The 17,638-nt window shown below is 34.9% G+C and overlaps 1 protein-coding gene across 5 annotated transcripts in view; it reads right to left on the reverse strand.

The window, feature by feature from the left end:
* Positions 1 to 17,638, reverse strand: part of polybromo (protein) — a 251,788-nt gene that overhangs the window by 150,235 nt on the left and 83,915 nt on the right. For all 5 annotated transcript variants that reach the window (XM_081733781.1, XM_081733778.1, XM_081733782.1 and 2 more), the window contains 2 exons: positions 6,529 to 6,641; positions 1,719 to 1,817 (listed from right to left, as the gene is read on the reverse strand). In XM_081733781.1, the coding sequence (XP_081589907.1) occupies positions 1,719 to 1,817; positions 6,529 to 6,641 (212 nt within the window). The remainder of the gene's footprint in view (positions 1 to 1,718; positions 1,818 to 6,528; positions 6,642 to 17,638) is intronic.

A 17,638-nucleotide genomic window follows, 5' to 3' on the forward strand; every position in this document is an offset into this window, starting at 1 on the left:
ATACTTGTGATTTTCCCTAATGTAAGCACGAAGTCAAATATTTCTCTACGAAATGCATAATAACATTTCATATGTGACAAAATAGGTTGAATGATTAGAATTTTTTCATGCTCTTCCTTTACTTACTAAATCATTCAATTAGTATGTATCCTAGATATACCAGAATGAATTAATAGATTCAATCTGAATTTCCATGCAGAACTTAAACAACAGTTATCATGCTTCTATACGCTGCAAAGGGTACTACTGTCTTTAAAGTATGACACTCTATAACTCCTTATCTGTGAAAACTACAATACTAGTTTCGTAACCTAGGAACATATTTTCTGCTCAAAACAGTTGCTATTTCTTATCAGTTAACATCCCCATTCTACCAATAGCAAGGTATTTTATCGAAATTCAGTACCACATCAGTCTACAATTTCTAGACAGAGTCCTACTTTCAATGGGGTACATATAGAAGCTTCGCTCTTCTTCATCAAAGAGGTAAGCTCATTACTATTTTAGTATGTTGTTTTATGCACTAGTACGCATCATATATTTCCATAATGTTGAAGAATTTTGAATATAATTGGCATAATCCATCGTAAACAGTTTAGGGACAATACGCTTTGAAATTTTTATACCTGAGAAGAATTCCGCTCTTTCCAAAGTTCAGTGCAAAAATTTAACTTCTTAGATGGCTAATCTACAAAATTCTGTTTCCTGAGACAATAAATTTACAGGGAACTTCCACTTACCATTCATGAATTCAATGTAAATTTCACAGGACTAAATAACAATATTTTTATTTATACTTATTTTTCTTCCTTTATGTATATATTCGAGAATGCCTCCCAAGTGGATTCACATTTGATTTGAACTATATTTGTGAATGGGAAGTACAAAGCTTATATTTTCACCGAGTGTAAACAGCGATGCATGCGTAATATTACATGTAATTTCAGAAGAATTTAGGAAATTCGCTGCTCTCTGCTAGCAATATATTATTTTACAAAAACAAGATTGAATTTTAGAAGTTTCGTTTGGTTATAGTATATAATTTCGGGTGTGATTCCGGTGAAAAAACAAAATTTTCGGTGTTAGTCAAGTCAATTAAGAGCAGTTTTAATTATAAGATAACGAACTCCGACCTAGACAACCAAAAATAAGGCTAGAAGAAGTCAATGAATTGAGTATACATCATTCAACTAAAAGCCGTCTGGCCAGCCATAACCCTTGGTGGACTCTAGCGCTCTTGAATATTCCTTAAAAACAGAATCTTCACTGAAGGAGCAAAGCTTCATTCATATGTATTACGAGAATATTTACATCCATAAGCAAACAGTAATAACTTTTATCTTAACACTTAATTTCTTCAAAAGAAAAAAAAAAAGGGGGTAAGAGATGAAATTTGATTTATGTCGAACTTCATTCATAGATTTGATTTGAAAACTCATGCAACACACTATTCTAAATTAAGCTACTCTTCATGGTACGATGCTATCTCCTTTGTTAAGGGTGCTCATTTTATATTTCTAAGTTTTTGGCAATTTCTTTTATCTTTCTACGGAAATTTGTAATGAAACTTTTGGATTAACCACTACAGGATGCATACTATATTATTAAATCACTACTATTTTTATACATTTCAATATTGACACATCACATTTATAATGTTCAAAATTTATAATTTTTCATATTAAGCAATTTAATTTGTTTCTAATATAATAACTTACTTTATATAGCCTAGAATCTGGTCTATTATATTGTTTTGCGTTTTCAAACATAATATTCATATCACCTGCAAGTTCACTGAGTGTTCCATAGTCTCCCCTCTGTAAAAACAAAAATATTCATACTTAATAATTGGAACAAGAATATAAATAATTCAACGCTGAAACAATACAGAAGTTCGTTCAGAATACATGCAAGTAAGTTTGATGCGACACTGACATCCACATGCGGAACAGTACAGGATTGTACGCTGCTTATCGATCTGTGGCTTTCTTTACTAGATTCGCATTGAAGTGGATATCACGTCCCTTTATCAGTTAAATCTAATTTATAGCAGGATTATGGCAGCATCAAGACAGTGGTTTAAGCAACGGAAAAACGTGTATTTATCTGTCGTGATCTCACATATCCAAAAAGGGCCTAAGAGAAAACATTCACCCATAAAAGGCACTTACATGGCTCCAGTGAAAGTAACGAATGACGTACTGCGTGATATGCGTCGGATAGCTTTTCAAGAAAACCTATCCCCAGAAAGGAAGATGGCCTAAGGTCCGATGTATCTCGAGCTAGTATGAACTAGATCATTTGTCAATGTCTGAGAACGCAGTGCTATTGTAAGAATCCATGTACACCACGGCCAACCTCGGCACATCCCTGCACGAATGACCAACTATCGAGAACTGATTGAACGCCACCTAGCAGGTATTAACATATATTTTCACACTAGATAAAGCATACCCATCCGATAATAAGCAAATTGAAACCATTACATACCCTTCTTTGATGGAAAAGGACGTAACGACTTTGTCCGCTATTGAAGGGCAACTTCCTCAAAGGAATTAATGGTTGTTGCGGGATTTCGCTATACTGAAACGTTGGTTATCCATTAGGTTAAAACATGTGAAGATAAATAAACTATCCATGGCTTTGGATTGATTATTTTAACAAACAAACAAACAAACAAACAAAAAAAAAAAAAAAACACTCACCAAAGCTTAAAACCTACTTTATTTTAAATTATAATTTGTAACGGTTTCGGATATCTAACATATCCTTGTTATGACAAAGTTTAAATTCTTTACCAGTCATATATATAGTCATTCTTATGAAAAAGTTGAAATTCTTATAACAGTCATATATATATTCATTGTTATACTTTTTTTCTTGTATTTGCTGAGGCCTTCAGCCAATCCCGTAAGTCTTCTTGTACACTTTCCAACTAATCACGTTCCGCCATTTTTGGTTCTTACAAGGTCCTTTTTTCTTCTTCTTCTTCTTGTCTATGCTATCCAAACTTCCTTGCCATAATTCATTAATAAGTAAGCCTCCTGTGCAGTTCATCAGTTTATCTCTTCCTACCTTCTTTATCCAATCTGCTTCTTTCCACTTTCTTATCATTCTTTTCTCCATCTCCAATACTTCAGTCTTATTCCAATTAATTCCGTGATTCGTCTCCTTAACATGTTTGTATATGACATTCATGTTGTTTTATCCTTTCTTTCATTATCTTTCCTGTCTCTCCTATATATGACATATCGCAGTCCTCACATCATACCCTGTAGATGACTTCTTCTTTCTCAACATTAATCTTTTTAGTTCCTTTTCTATTCTTCTTCTTTATTGATTTTGATAAATTTTCTCCACTCTTTCTATAAGTTCTGACCCCTCCTTTCTTCAATAAATTCTTCAGTTTCTCCGTTTCTTCTCCCATACTTTCTATACCATGCCATTTTCCACTCTCATCCTCTTCATTCTTCTTTCTTCTTCTCTTCCCCTTCCTGCGTTCTTTTTCCTTCTCTAACTCCTTGCTGGTAAAGAATTTAAACTTTGTCATAACAATGACTATATATATATCTGTATTTACTGTTTGGATTCGTAATACGTCGAATTCAGAAAGCTTGCTGAGAGAATAGTCACGTCCACTGTCCATCACAGTCTCCTATAATCGAAATTACAATGCCAATCGATTGTTTACAATGCATCCAATCGATCACAACCAAACAAACTTGTTCGCATATATCTAGAAAAACCTTCAGTCATGCATAGAATGGCTAACACTAATATCTAACACATTTATGGATTATATATATATATATATATATATATATATATATATATCATGATGCAAGTGACATTCAATCGCCTACTTAAAAAAAAAAAAAAAAAAAAAAAAACTAGAGACAAGGTAATACAACATGAGTATTATGATGCATATAATTTTGTCATTTACAAAAAAAAAAAAAAAAAAAAAAAAAAAAAAGTTATTAATGGGACATTCTATGTGAAACCAACCAATGAAATGACAAAATCTGACCTATCTATCTTAGATTTTTTTAAAAAATTTGATATACAGCTTTATTACAGTGGAAAATGAAAAAAAATCTTAAATATTAGCCCTCTCCTCCTGAAAGTGTTTCCATACAGGGTGTTCAAAAATTTCAAAAAAGGGCATTTTTTTTCCGTTACAGTGATTATCAAAAATTGTTATAAAATGGTTAATATGTGCAATAGAGACATAGAGCAAACACCCTTGGAAAGCTTATAGATTGCTTTAGAAGTTGTACTATATTGAAAAAAACATGTACAATAAAAAATAATACTTCAAAAATTCAAAATAAAATCTGAAGTTTGAATTTCGCACAGAAATGTCCCTGTGAATTTGTTCAAAATTCTCCAAATTATAGTCTGTGTACTAAAACACCACAAAGCAGCATTTTGGGCATTCAATGAGATCCGATTCAAAATTCAATATAAACCAAACATTGCAAGATATTGACTATGTGAATATCTGGGTTCAGATCGATAACCATTTGTCTGTAGCTATTTACCTGCAGCATCAAAGGAATTTATATTTAACTTCATTTGTTTCTTGATGTATTCAATTGAATTTACACAATTATCCAGCTTTCGAGTTATTTAGGGAGGTATTAAGTTTCCGAATAGTACTCAATACAGGTCATTATTCTTGTTAGTCAGTATGGATGTTTCTCAATTTATATTGGCAACATTGATACATGTTATTTTCATTCCTTTGTTTCAGGATTGCTGTTACAGACATGTGGAAGTACATCATTGAAATATGAAAAAGAATTTATTGACTAATTGTGCTGAAAGTGTGTAAAGTGATTGTTAACAATGCCTAAGTGTTCCATAAAACATTTGATACAAATATTGTGATAGGAAAGGAAACATATCCCTCCCTTTTATAATAAGTTCTTTTTCCTATTTCAATGATGCACTTCCATATGTTTGTAACAGCAATCCTGAAACAAAGGAATGAAAATAACATGTATCAATGTTGCCAATATAAATTGAGAAACATCCATACTGATTAACAAGAATAATGACCTGTATCGAGCACTGTTCGGAAACGTAATGACCTGTCTAAATAACTTGAAAGATGGATAACTGTGTAAATTCAAATGAATAAATCAAGAAACAAATGAAGTTAAATATAAATTCCTTTGATGCTGCAGGTAAATAGCTACGGGCAAATGATTATCAATCTGAACCCAGATATTCACATAGCCAATATCTTCCAAAGTTTGGTTTATGTTGAATTTTGAATCGGATCCCATTGAATGCCCAAAATGCTACTTTGTGGTATTTTAGTACACATTTGAGACTACAATCTGGACAATTTTAAACAAATTCATAGGGACATTTCTGTGCGAAATTCAAAATTTAAAATTCAAATTTTATTTTAAATTTTTGAAGTTTTATTTTATTTTTTTTTCAATATAGTACAACTTCTAAAACAATCTATAAGTTTTCCAATGGTGTTTGTTCCATGTCTCTATTGCACATATTAACCATTTTATGACAATTTTTGATGATTACTGAAACGGAAAAAATGCCCTTTTTTGAAATTTTTGAACACCCTGTATGGGTACACTTTCAGGAGAGGGGTAATATTTAAGATTTTTTCATTTCCCACTGAAATAAAGCTATATACCAATTTTTACAAAAAATCTGAGATGGTCAAGTCTGATGACTTGTTAATTTGACATGGTATGTCTCTAATATAACATTGGAGACACGCTGAAGCAAACAACAGAAATCACAACTGAAACTCGCTGGTTTTCGATTCTATTTCACGCAAATCGGGACGTACTATGTAATTAAAAAAGGCCGACGAAACAGATATTGATTATTATTCAGATGATTGTAAGGAAGTTTAATTTTCATCTTTACACGTTTCGAAAAAAAAGAAAAAAATACTGAGCTCGGAGGAATAATCAAAGCAGTCAAAAACAAGAACATTAACATCCAGTGTGTCTCCTCATGATTTACTGACTAACGCGGGTGTCCCGGATTCGAATTTTGGTAAGTAATTAAGCCTTGGATAATATTAATAATAAAATAAGGCGTAGTGCTTCGAATCGCATCTTAACTAGGAAGCCCCATTTCATATAGACTTTGTACTGACAAACTTTAATCAATAAACTGCATTAAAATAATAAAAAAAAAAGAAGAAAACGTACACAACAAGAGAAATCTTTTGTTTTTATCTTGGAAAAAAAAAGCCTTTCTTGGAGGATGCATCTTGTAATTTAATGGAGGAGAAAATTTCTTCCTTTATTTAATTTATTCATCAGGCTATTGTAGGTTAAACTGCTGATGAGAGAATTTTAACACGTATTTGCTTAGTGAATGTCTTGTAATTTTAATAACCAACATTTGTATCATAACTACAAAATATGTATAAAATAGTTCAGTGAAGGAAATGCATGTTCTAACACATTGCATTCAGAATCAATATCAATAAAAGAAAGGTTTCTACCTACAGGCGAAAATATGAAAGTCAATTACCTTTAGTTTTGTCTTGATTTGGGTCAGAGAGATAGGATTCTTGATTTCCTTGTAATAATCAGGGTAATATCTTTTTGAAGGTAATTTCCAAAAAGGTTCGCTTAAAATGTAACCTGCAATAAAATACAGACATAAATCTCAAAACAAATTTCCATCAAGACTTTTTGATTAACCTGTTTAAACATGAATTACATCCAATTGAGATTACTTTTAATAGGCATAAAGATTATAATGCCGTTTACAGAAATTTGATATCCAAATCATTCCGGAGTTTTTTTTTTTTTTTTTTTTTTTTTTTTTTTAGGTTAAATTTGATATATTACGTAAAATGGCATATTTGTGAGAACCTTTTAAAACACTTTTTGCTTTACTTTCCTTCTATCACATTACAACAATACTTTTCGGTAGATGTAATTACAATAAGTTCTCGGAATTACATAATGTTAGTGTTGCAAACTATACCAGTATTTAGCATATCTCCTGAACGGTTTGAGATACGAAGTTACTGTAAGTGGCATTTTAATCTTCACATCTATTAGACGCCATCTATGCAGTTAGGTGAGGCACTTACCTAAGCGATTGCTCGAAATAGATTCTTTAAAAAAATCAAACTTTCAATTCCTTGTATCTTTGCTCCTATTCATTCAAAATCTGGCATATCAACACCATAGTATTAAACACTAAAGTACTCTGGATGTGCAGTTTCCCCATCTCACTTGCGTTGTTTCTGCTACAGAGGCCACTAAAATTTGGATGTTCATAATACTGTAGAGTCCATAGTTTGCAACGCTGAATAACAAATCTGATATTGTCAGTTTTCGTTTATCATGTTAATTTGAAATATGCGATAATCTGAGGTAGTGCCGTTTAAAAATATATAAATTTATGTCAGGTTAGCAAAACTGCTAATCTGGTTATATAGCAGTGTATCAATGTCCCTCTACCGATATTTATATGGTACAAAACTTCAATGTTTTTTGTCTGTTAGTTAAAATTTACAAGGACGTATCAAAATAGATTATCCACTTTGTACATATAAATGAGTATCGATGTCTGCCCGCTAACTCCTAGAACAGTTAACTGATTTTGATAATTTTTGGTACATGAGTTAACCCTGGGCTAGCTTAAATTTTTATTAAGCTACTTTGATTAAAAGGTGTATCCTAAAGGAGAAACAGGAAATTCAAAATTTATGCCAAAAATACAGTATTTACGGAGCCCGTCAAGTTAAAAAGATTACACTCCATATATAAACTCTCCATTAAAAATAAGAGAACACGTCCCAGCGTTTTTGAAAAGTTTACTTTTAAGGGGAAGAGGGTGGCATTTTCTATCTATATAAATATAAATGAACATGACACGGTCTGTCAGCAAATTCCTCCTAGGTCACTAGACCAGTTTTCAAGATTTTTGATGTCTGACTTGACCCAAGCCTAGCTTTTTTTTTTTTTTTGTTGTTTTGTTTTTTTTAAATCACATTTCCAGCATGGAGGGTAACGAGGGGTGAGAAGGTAGGAGCGGGATATGTAAAAATAATCGAAAATGAGAAATACTGCGTCTAATCCATAGCTTTTAAGGTCGCTGAGATGAATAGTGATACTCCAGATGCCGTTTATGTCGAAATTCATTCCCTATTGTTGTGGGGGGGGGGGGCGAAAGGGTGACATTACGGATTATCATCGCTTTCCATCATTGGAATGCGTATTCTAAGAAGGGAAGGAATTTAAATACTGTCCATAAACCTATTCTCCCCGTGCAAGGAACGAGCATTTCAAGCTAGTATATACACAGAGTGATCGAAAAGTTCCCGAACTCGAACTTTGTAATATTTTATTTTTAGCACGATGTGCCATAATGCAGTAATACTGGTCGGAAGTGCTCTTGCACGGTCTTGAATGCAGACCTGCACAGTAGATAGTACTATGGGTTGGTCCTAGTAGTCGTGACAAAGAGAAAAAGTGCGTGCGGTGTGATGATCATTTCAATTATGTTAGTTAATAAGGAAGAGTTTTTCACGAGAAGCGTGTGTTTTTGTTAGAAGTATATTTCGAAATGAAGTCGCACAATGTAGCAAACGACCAATTTCAGAATCGTTTCAGAAAAAAAAGTGAGTAAATCAACTATTCATGAATTAATTTACATATTTTGTGAAAGCTCCCTCAAAGGTGCCGGAAGTGTAACTGTTCATCTCAGCAACTCCGAAAATTATGGATTCGACACCAATATCAGCCATTTTCGATATTAATTCGTCTAGGGGTGTCTTACCACTACAGTATTTTTTCTGGATTGTAAATCATATGTGAATGTCAACTTGTTTTCAGAAATGGAGATACGCATCAAGTTTTATCTTCCTAACAAAACAAATTCGTGAGGTATTCTATTTTTAAAATAAATTTTAACCATCTCTTTCTCTCTGAGGCCTCCTCCTCCGTCCCCGTAGGATACTGACTGAGAACTATATAGCCTACGGTTTCTTTCATAAAATCACCTTAAAGTATGCCAAGTCAATGGTGTAGATTGGCATATTGGACAACCTCCCCCCCCCCTCATACAGAAACATCCATTATTATTTATAAGATACTATTTTCGTATTACTGACTTATACTTGTATTTAGCTTATAGCAACGCGCAACAACCTAATTTTCAAATTTCTAACCTTTTCTATTTTGTGATGGTTTGATGACATCTTTTACATTCATTAGTTATCATAATCATTTTTATGCGTATTTTGTTAATTTTATAAGAAATTCCATCAAAGAAAAGGTTAAAGATAAAGCAAACAAAATTTTAAATTATACAACAATAATAAATAATGAATTGTAAAAACACTTACTGCACTGAGATTCCATCTTTATCCAATACTTGATTTTACCCTAAATTTTAACCTAGGTCGATGGGCTTTTAATTTCTATTATTGAATTGCTTATATGAAAAGATTCTGTTGTAATTAGGGTTGTTAAAGGTAGCGGAATCGATAAGTGTAAATGGGTTCTACTGGGTCTCGGTTCTGGAACCAAAACCGACATTTTCAGAAAATTTATTTCGGCCCTGGAACATATATTATCAGAAAAATAAATTTCCGTTCTGGAACTGATATTTTCGGGAGGGGGGGGGGATTCGGTTCTGGCACCGATATTAGAAAAATATATTTTAGTTCCGGGTATTCTCAGAAAAAGGGTTTCGGTTCCAGAATTAGAACTGATATTTATTATTATTTATTACTAATATTAAAATGGGTTCGAGTTCCAGAGCCAGAAACGTTTCTATCAGAAAAAAAATCTCTTTCAATTCCGCGTGTTTCTCGGAAAATCCAATGGAACACATTTACGCTTTCGGTACTCTTACCATTAACCAAATTATAACTGATAAACTGTCTACAGGCTGTCCTATTAATGCGTACAAAAAATTTAAGGGTAGATAGCTGATGTGAAACTAAGAAAAAAAAAATCCCCTTCAACTTTAGCCAAAAGTCCATAGTTTCGGAGATATAGGGTGCCGAAAGCGTGGGAAAATGAACTTTAGAGATCTATATCTTCACTATCCTAAACGATAGAGCAAAGGCGGTATGGTCAAGTCAAAGACATCGAATGTGCTCTATCCACAAATACTTATGCTACAATCGTGAAATCCGTGCGCAAGGGATTCCCCAAAGGAAGTGGGGAATCTTCGTCAATTCTCTTGAGAAAGAGGTCTAAATTGCGTGGTTCGTAGACTATAAAAACAGCAAACAGAGATTCGTTGTCGGCAATGTAATATCTTCAACGAATTCAACATGGCGCGGGAATTTTGTAAGTAGCTATGTGGGGTTCCATAACTGCAACATCAGTAAGAGGTAAAAAAACATATGCTTTAGTTACCATAAATGAGAGAAGCGGGTCATTCGAGGTGATTAGCAGCAGCAGTGTGTGTATACCTGCAACAGGAATTGGCGTGGGAACATGAATGAAAAGAGGATGCAGTAACCAAAAACATAGGGAATATGAGAAACTATTAAAAAGAACATGCACATGAACACCGTAGTAAATACAAAAATGAAAAGAAACGTGTATCCAGTATGTGGCAAAAGAAACGAAATAAATATGGATAGACTTGCTGCATTGTACTCACCATAAGTAGGTTCTATTTGCCAAATTGATGTTCCATGTTTCCCATATCCGCCTTAGTCGTTCCTGTGTACTCGTGGTAAGTTCTCAATATGTCCTCCACCAACTCGCTCACACACATGGGCCCGACGCAGCAATGACTGACGAACATTATCGAGTACTTCGCGTGTATTACGAATCGACTGGAAAGTAGCCTGGATAGGTTGTTTCAGATCGTCTATATCATGAATTTCCCTTGCGTAAACTACTTCCTTAACATGTCCCCACTAATAAAAATCCAATGGATTTAAATCGGGAGAATGAGCAGGCCATGCATATCAACTATCCCTTCCTATCCATCTGTTTGGAAATGTAACATCAAGATGTTCGCGAACTTGCCTCTGAAAATGAGGAGGAGCCCCATCGTGCATGAACCACATGGAACGTCTTACTTCCAGAGATACATCCTCTAGAAGTTGTGGAAGTTCATGCTGTAGAAAATTGAGATACAGCTCGCCAGTTAAACGCCCTGGGAAGAAATATGGCCCTAAAAGTTGGTTTTCGATTATGCCTGCCCACACGTTTACGCTAAATTGTCTCTGGTGGCAAGCAACGACAATTTGATGCGGATTTTCCTCAGCCCAGAAATGGCAATTGAGTAGGTTTACGACGCCGTCTCTCTAAAGCCAGCTTCATCTGTGAAAAGAATGAAGGATGGAAAAACTGGGTTGCGCGTGCACTTCCTCAGTATCCACAGACAAAATCTTTGTCGTGGGGAATAATCTCTCATTTCAAGAGCATGTACACGTTGTAAGTGCCATGGATATAATAGCTGTTCACGAAACAAACGCCAAATAATATTGTGGGATACGCCTTCTGTTGTAGCTGCTTGACGTGTGCTGATTTCTGGCTGCCGTGTTACTTTGTTAAGAATCCTTTCCTCGTCGGCAGGTTGAAGCACTTTACGTGGTCTTCCACGATCCGCGTTTCCATGGAAACTACCTGTTTCCCTGAGACATCTATCAATGGAAACAAATGTCCGATCATTTGGAACCCGACGGTTTGGGAACGTCTCACGGTATAAGCGTTATGCTGCCAACGAGTTACCTTCAGCACGTCCATAAATTAGATGCATATCGGCTAGCTCCCTAAACGAGTACTCATTCATCTTGTAGCACTGAATACGTCACTACCCTTTCGTTCGAATCACAAAATTTAAATAGTACACCACTCACACAATGAAAACCACAGCATTGCACTCTAATTGGGCCAAAATATTACTTATTACGCACATGATTCAGTGAGTGTCAGGAACATTTTGTGTTTCATGTTAAAGATAACCTATTTCACTAATGTCTTACAGACATACAGGGCTTCCGTTCTAGGCGCGTGTAACAACAATATACGATTGCAATCTGTTTCTTTCAAAACAAATTCTGCCACCTCGGTCTTCTTGTAAGTTGCACGTCACAGGTTAACTGCTTGTGTACTTGAATCCAACAAAAGTTAAAAGAGGTCTAAGACACCACCCCAATTAAACACAACTATACATTTATGAGAGTCCCGCGTGGTTGAATATTAGTCTGTGTGATAGAAAGTTTTACGTTACCCGACTTCCAATCACAGAGCCCCGTATTCGAATCTTGGCTGGAACAGACGCTCTCTGTGTGTGTATAAGGTTGTGTGTAATGGAAGTAAGCAAAAGGCTATTATTATTATTATTATTATTATTATTATTATTATTATTATTATTATTATTATTATTATTATTATTTCACAATTTCGTTAGTTTCGTTGCCTTTCCTAGCAAGTTATTTTCAGTACCACATTACAAGCAAATGAGTGTTCTAGGAAAGGTGTTCTCATATCAATGCTTCCTTTTCTTTCTTCTTTTTTTTAATTCGAACGAAATCAATTGGTATTTCGGTGCCACTATCTTCTGGGTTGCCTGGACGATTTCTCTCTCAACATAGAGCTCCCTTGTGGCTAAGCGGTTAGCGTACGCGCCTTTGGCGTGGGAGACCCGGGTTTGATTCCCGGCGGAAGCTCATGTGGTTTGGATTCCACGTTAATCAGTAGGTCCACGTCTCACATAGCCTCACTGCTGAAAGGGACGCTAAATAAAATCAATCCAACTCAACTCTTTCTCTCTGCATACGAAGAAAGCAAGCTTCCTTTTTATTTTTATCCACCCATTTGTTACATCAACCCCAATTTAACGTTATTTTGGTTCATCTGTACAACTGCCGGCCCACAGGCCATAATGCGGCCCGCCTAACCCTGTCTTCTGGCCCGCTGGTAAGTTATTGAATACAATAATAATTATAATTTTTCTTTCTTACAAAACCTGTTAAGAGTGAACTGGAAATCTTCCATCGATCACACAGTGCGAAAAGTGGTAACGCCCTGAAGACAAGCACTTGGGAAGCGCAGGTACTTGGGGGAAATTTCACTCTGTATAAGGATTGCTAGATGTACCGACAAAGTTCTAAATACATTATTCTGCTCCTCTTTAGTGAGTTAATATTTTGGTTACCAGTATAATAGTTGTTTCGTGTTATTGTGATGTAAATTACAATAAACATGTTACATCATTTAATACTAAACTATTCAATTGTCGTAAAAATGATATACCTACATTGAGGCCCACGACGCCATTTAGCGCTCTGTGATTGGCCCGCCCACTGTTCCAAGTTGCACACCCCTGCTGTACAATTTGCATGCTGATTAGTATGCACTTTTCCTCATGTGCATGTTATTTTTAATAGTTTCTCATATTCCCTATGTTTGTGGTTACTGTGCCCTCTTTTCATTCATGTTCCCACGCCAACTCCTATTGTAGGTATACTCGCACTGTGCTGCAGCTATTCATCTCGAATGGCCCGCCTCTCTCATTTATGGTAACTAAAGCATGTGTTTTTACCTCTTACTGATGTTGCAGTTATGCAATCCCACATAGCTACTTACAAAATTCCCGCGCCATGTTGAATTCGTTGAAGATATCACATTGCCGACAACGAATCACCGTTTGCTGTTTTTATAGTCTTCGAACCACGTAATTTAGACCTCTCTTTCTCAAGAGAATTGACGAAGATTCCTATTTCCTTTGGGAAATCACTTGCGCACGGGTTTTACGATTGCGGCGTAACCATTTTTAGATAGAGCACATTCGAGGTCTTTGACTTGACCATACCGCCTTTGCTCTATCGTTTAGGATAGTGAAGATATAGATCTCTGAAGTTCATTTTCCCAAGCTTTCGGCACCCTATATCTCCGAAACTATGGACTTTTGGCCAAAGTTGCAAGAGGAATTATTTCTTGGTTTGACATCAGCTATCTACCCTTAAATTTTTTGTACGCATTAATAGGACAGCCTGTATATGTTATTTAAAAAAATACTCGAAGTTTTAAAGGGAACTTTTAAAGTTCTGGTTTTTGATCAAAATATTTTCCTTCCTACCTTCTAAGCCTTTCGGGACGTATTCCGCATTTGTATCTTAATATGCACACGTTTGTGACACATTTCTCCAATAACTGCCATAACAATCGGCGGATTCCATGTTAGAAGGGCAAGAACAGAACTGCAGTCAAAAAGATTCTGGTCGAAACGGCCAATCAAAGGGGCCAGGTTCAAAAACGATCCCGCGTCAGAAGAGCCCTACATCAAAACGACCCCGCACGTCAAATGCTCTGGGTCAGAAGAGTCTAGGTCAAAAGAGGCGCCAAAACGGTCGAAAGAGCTCGGTCCAGAAGTCCCCGCGTCAAGAAGGTTGTCACTCAAAGGGACCCGATCAAGAAGATCCCGTGTCACAATATTCTAGGTTAAAACGCCCTGCATCAAAAGAACCATAAGTTGATAACTTAAGATCAAAGTATCAAAAATGTATATAAGTAGAAAACAAGGTATTCTGCGGACAATAACTATTTTATTTGTGTTGACAGAACATCATGGCTGAACTTGAATTTGTTTGCGGTTTAACCTCTCAGGGTCCGTGAGTTTGTTGCCTTGTTCGTTTGCTACATACCATGGTTGACTGGTCGAAGTTAGGCAAAATCATAATGAATCAAAATTGCCGTACGGGACTGAAAATTAATACATGTTTAAACTTTACAGAATTTGATAGGGGTACTTCTTCGATTACTTTTACGATATCTCGAACGATTTGCAAGATATGAGCCTACTTCGGTTTTGGGAGTCGAAGTTGACGTACAAAGCTGAGACTTGGTCCATAAATGTTTCATGATGGGCTTCGATCTCTACGGATAACTTTGAGAATATTTTTTCGATACTTCTCTACACTGACACAGTATTTTAAAATCCATGCTTTGGTATTTCGTAATGTGTGAAAAACTTGTTCCTCTCATCTATTTAAGGAATTATCAGCTAATATAGTTCTCGCAATTTGTACAATATTCCACTTTACGAACAACACGCAATTTGTGATACAATTTACGATCTGCAATAAATACGAATTGTTTCAAATCTACTGCATGCTCTCATCTATCTTTTGGTGGAATATGTTTTAGTGAAATAAAACTAAATATACTAAAGAGCATACATGTTTTATTCCTTTAAATATTAGTTCAGTTGCGCCTTTGGTAAGACCGGTCCCGGGTTCAATGCCCGGTAAGGACATTCGGTCGAAATTGCGTAACAGCTTCTTCAGATCAGCCATGAGTGAGGTTTTCCTGAGTTTTGTCATTTACACCACGCAAATGCTAGGGTTATACTCAACATAATAATCTCAGACCGCTTCCTTCCTTCCCAATTCCCCGGGCAATGTGATTGCTAAGGGATGTCATCCCTCATACTTGACGGGGTAATATAGCCACAGCTGCCGAAAGGCCAGCAATTTAATTCCCAATTAGTTCAGCTGCACAAACAACAAAAGTAGAACATGCACATATACAGAGCCGCATGTAAATACTTACAACATAAAATATACATTATGAGTAAATGTATATTTCTCTTGCTTTTTACTTGTATGTGCTTTCGATACTTTGACCTCAAGCTCTTTTGACGTAGGATCTATTTGATCAGGTCTTTTCTGAGATGTAGTCTTTTTAAAACTGGGCCCTCTTTTGACCATAGTCCCAACGTGGGGCCGTTTTGTCCGGACCCTTCTGATATGGAATCGAGATAATACACAATTATATAAATTTATAATGTAGCATTCCACTTTGACTGTAAAACAGAAACCGACAAAGAAATAAAAATTTCGAAGAACCATAAACATGTGGCATCACGCACACGCTCGCTTCGTTGTTAATATCCAAAACTATCCTGAGATTTGGCAGCCTACAGGTTCCCGAATTCTCCCTGGATATTTCTTTTTCACATTCGCTGGATTTTCTCAGAATATTCTTTGAATTCAAAATGACCAACTATGAATACATTCTTTATATTTGATTTTAATATTCAATGAACAATAGAATAATATTACTGCACTACCTAAAATTACTATTAATAATTAGCAAAAGAATAGGAAACCTATTTAAATTACACCGTTTCAAAACATAACTTAATGTGACTTTGGATTTTAGTTTCGTGAAGAAAATCGATATGATGAATGTATTATGGTTGTCTTGTCGAATATTTTTTTCTGATCTCTTAACAGAACCATTACGTTGAAATATATTTCGGTTCTGCTTCCAAAACCGTACCGAATTAAAACATTTATTTAGGTTCTGGTAACGGAATCCAAAATAGTTTCAGTTCCATTACCATTAATAACCTAGTTCTAATTCACAATATTGTTGAGAGAGTTTGTAATTTTATATCCGCTACTTCGTCAGACAATGTTTTTTTCTTGAAATGATCACAACTCTGCTACTAGGTGGTAACATAACCAAGAGTTCCTTAAGCTCACTTAATTAAAAGTCTGTATCTGTATCAGAATTTCGAAAACAAGTCGAAAGAATATGATTCAAATTTATTTTTATTATAGTGTTCGTACGAAAAATCATATTGTTTCTATAAGTTTCCAAGCATTATCTATAAGATATTTCAAAAATAATTTTGCCTAGGTATTCCTTACGATAGTTTAATGTAGGTACAGCAAGTGATAACTATCAGACATTTTTACTACTGCATGTACCTTTTATTAAAATATTGTTTGGCATCATGTGGTAATACAAAAGAGTTTATAAAATAAAATAAAAATAAATAAATAAACTTGTGGTATTGAGAAATTTCGCCTATTTTCAAGCAGTAAAAATAGCACGGTGGTGAATTATACTTTCTCGAAGTAATAAAAAATGCTACCAAAAAACAACACACAAATTACTTTTATATAAACCTTACAGCAAGGAAGCATACGTACAGAAAAACAACTTTATACTGACCTTCTTGTTCAAAGTTGATTTGTACTCCCTCTGGAACGACGGGTTTTAAATGAATAAAGAACAGAAAAAACAACTCAATGGTGGTCGAACCACAACGAGGCTGATAATAGTTACATTCCAAAATCACTGCTAGTGTTTAACACGTATACAAGAAAACCAAAATATAGAAATCTTAACTTGAAAACAAAGTTTTCAGGTATAAAAAAAAAGTAAAAAAGAAAAAATCCATGACATTTCTAGTAATTGGAAGAAAAAATAAAATTCAAGATTTTCACGATGCGTACGAATTCTCTATTATGAATAGAGTATTGTTTTTTGTTTCTTTGACTTAACATTATCATGTGTTTATATAGGCTATGGAGACAGCCTGCATCAAAATTTGCAACTTCACTTAGCCGAAAACAATCAGAAGTGCTGTCCAAAGCAATACATAACCGCAACGAAGCTACATTCGCATGATTCGTAACTTTCAATTAACTTTTGATAGTGAATTTCGCGTGCAACAGGAACCATCTGTCCCCAACAGAAACTAATCACGAAATCTCCAATGCAAAGCATAATTGGATTATTGGAAAAATTTCTCTTTTAAATTAATTGTCAAATAAAACTAAATAAAAGAAAATAAGTAAAAGAAGTTTGAAACTGTTAATACAGCTTCGTCTAGACATGATTCAAAAATGAGA

This window comes from Thermobia domestica, chromosome 12 (genome assembly GCF_964235325.1).
Source record: "Thermobia domestica chromosome 12, izTheDome1.hap1.1, whole genome shotgun sequence".
Classification (NCBI taxonomy): domain Eukaryota; kingdom Metazoa; phylum Arthropoda; class Insecta; order Zygentoma; family Lepismatidae; genus Thermobia; species Thermobia domestica.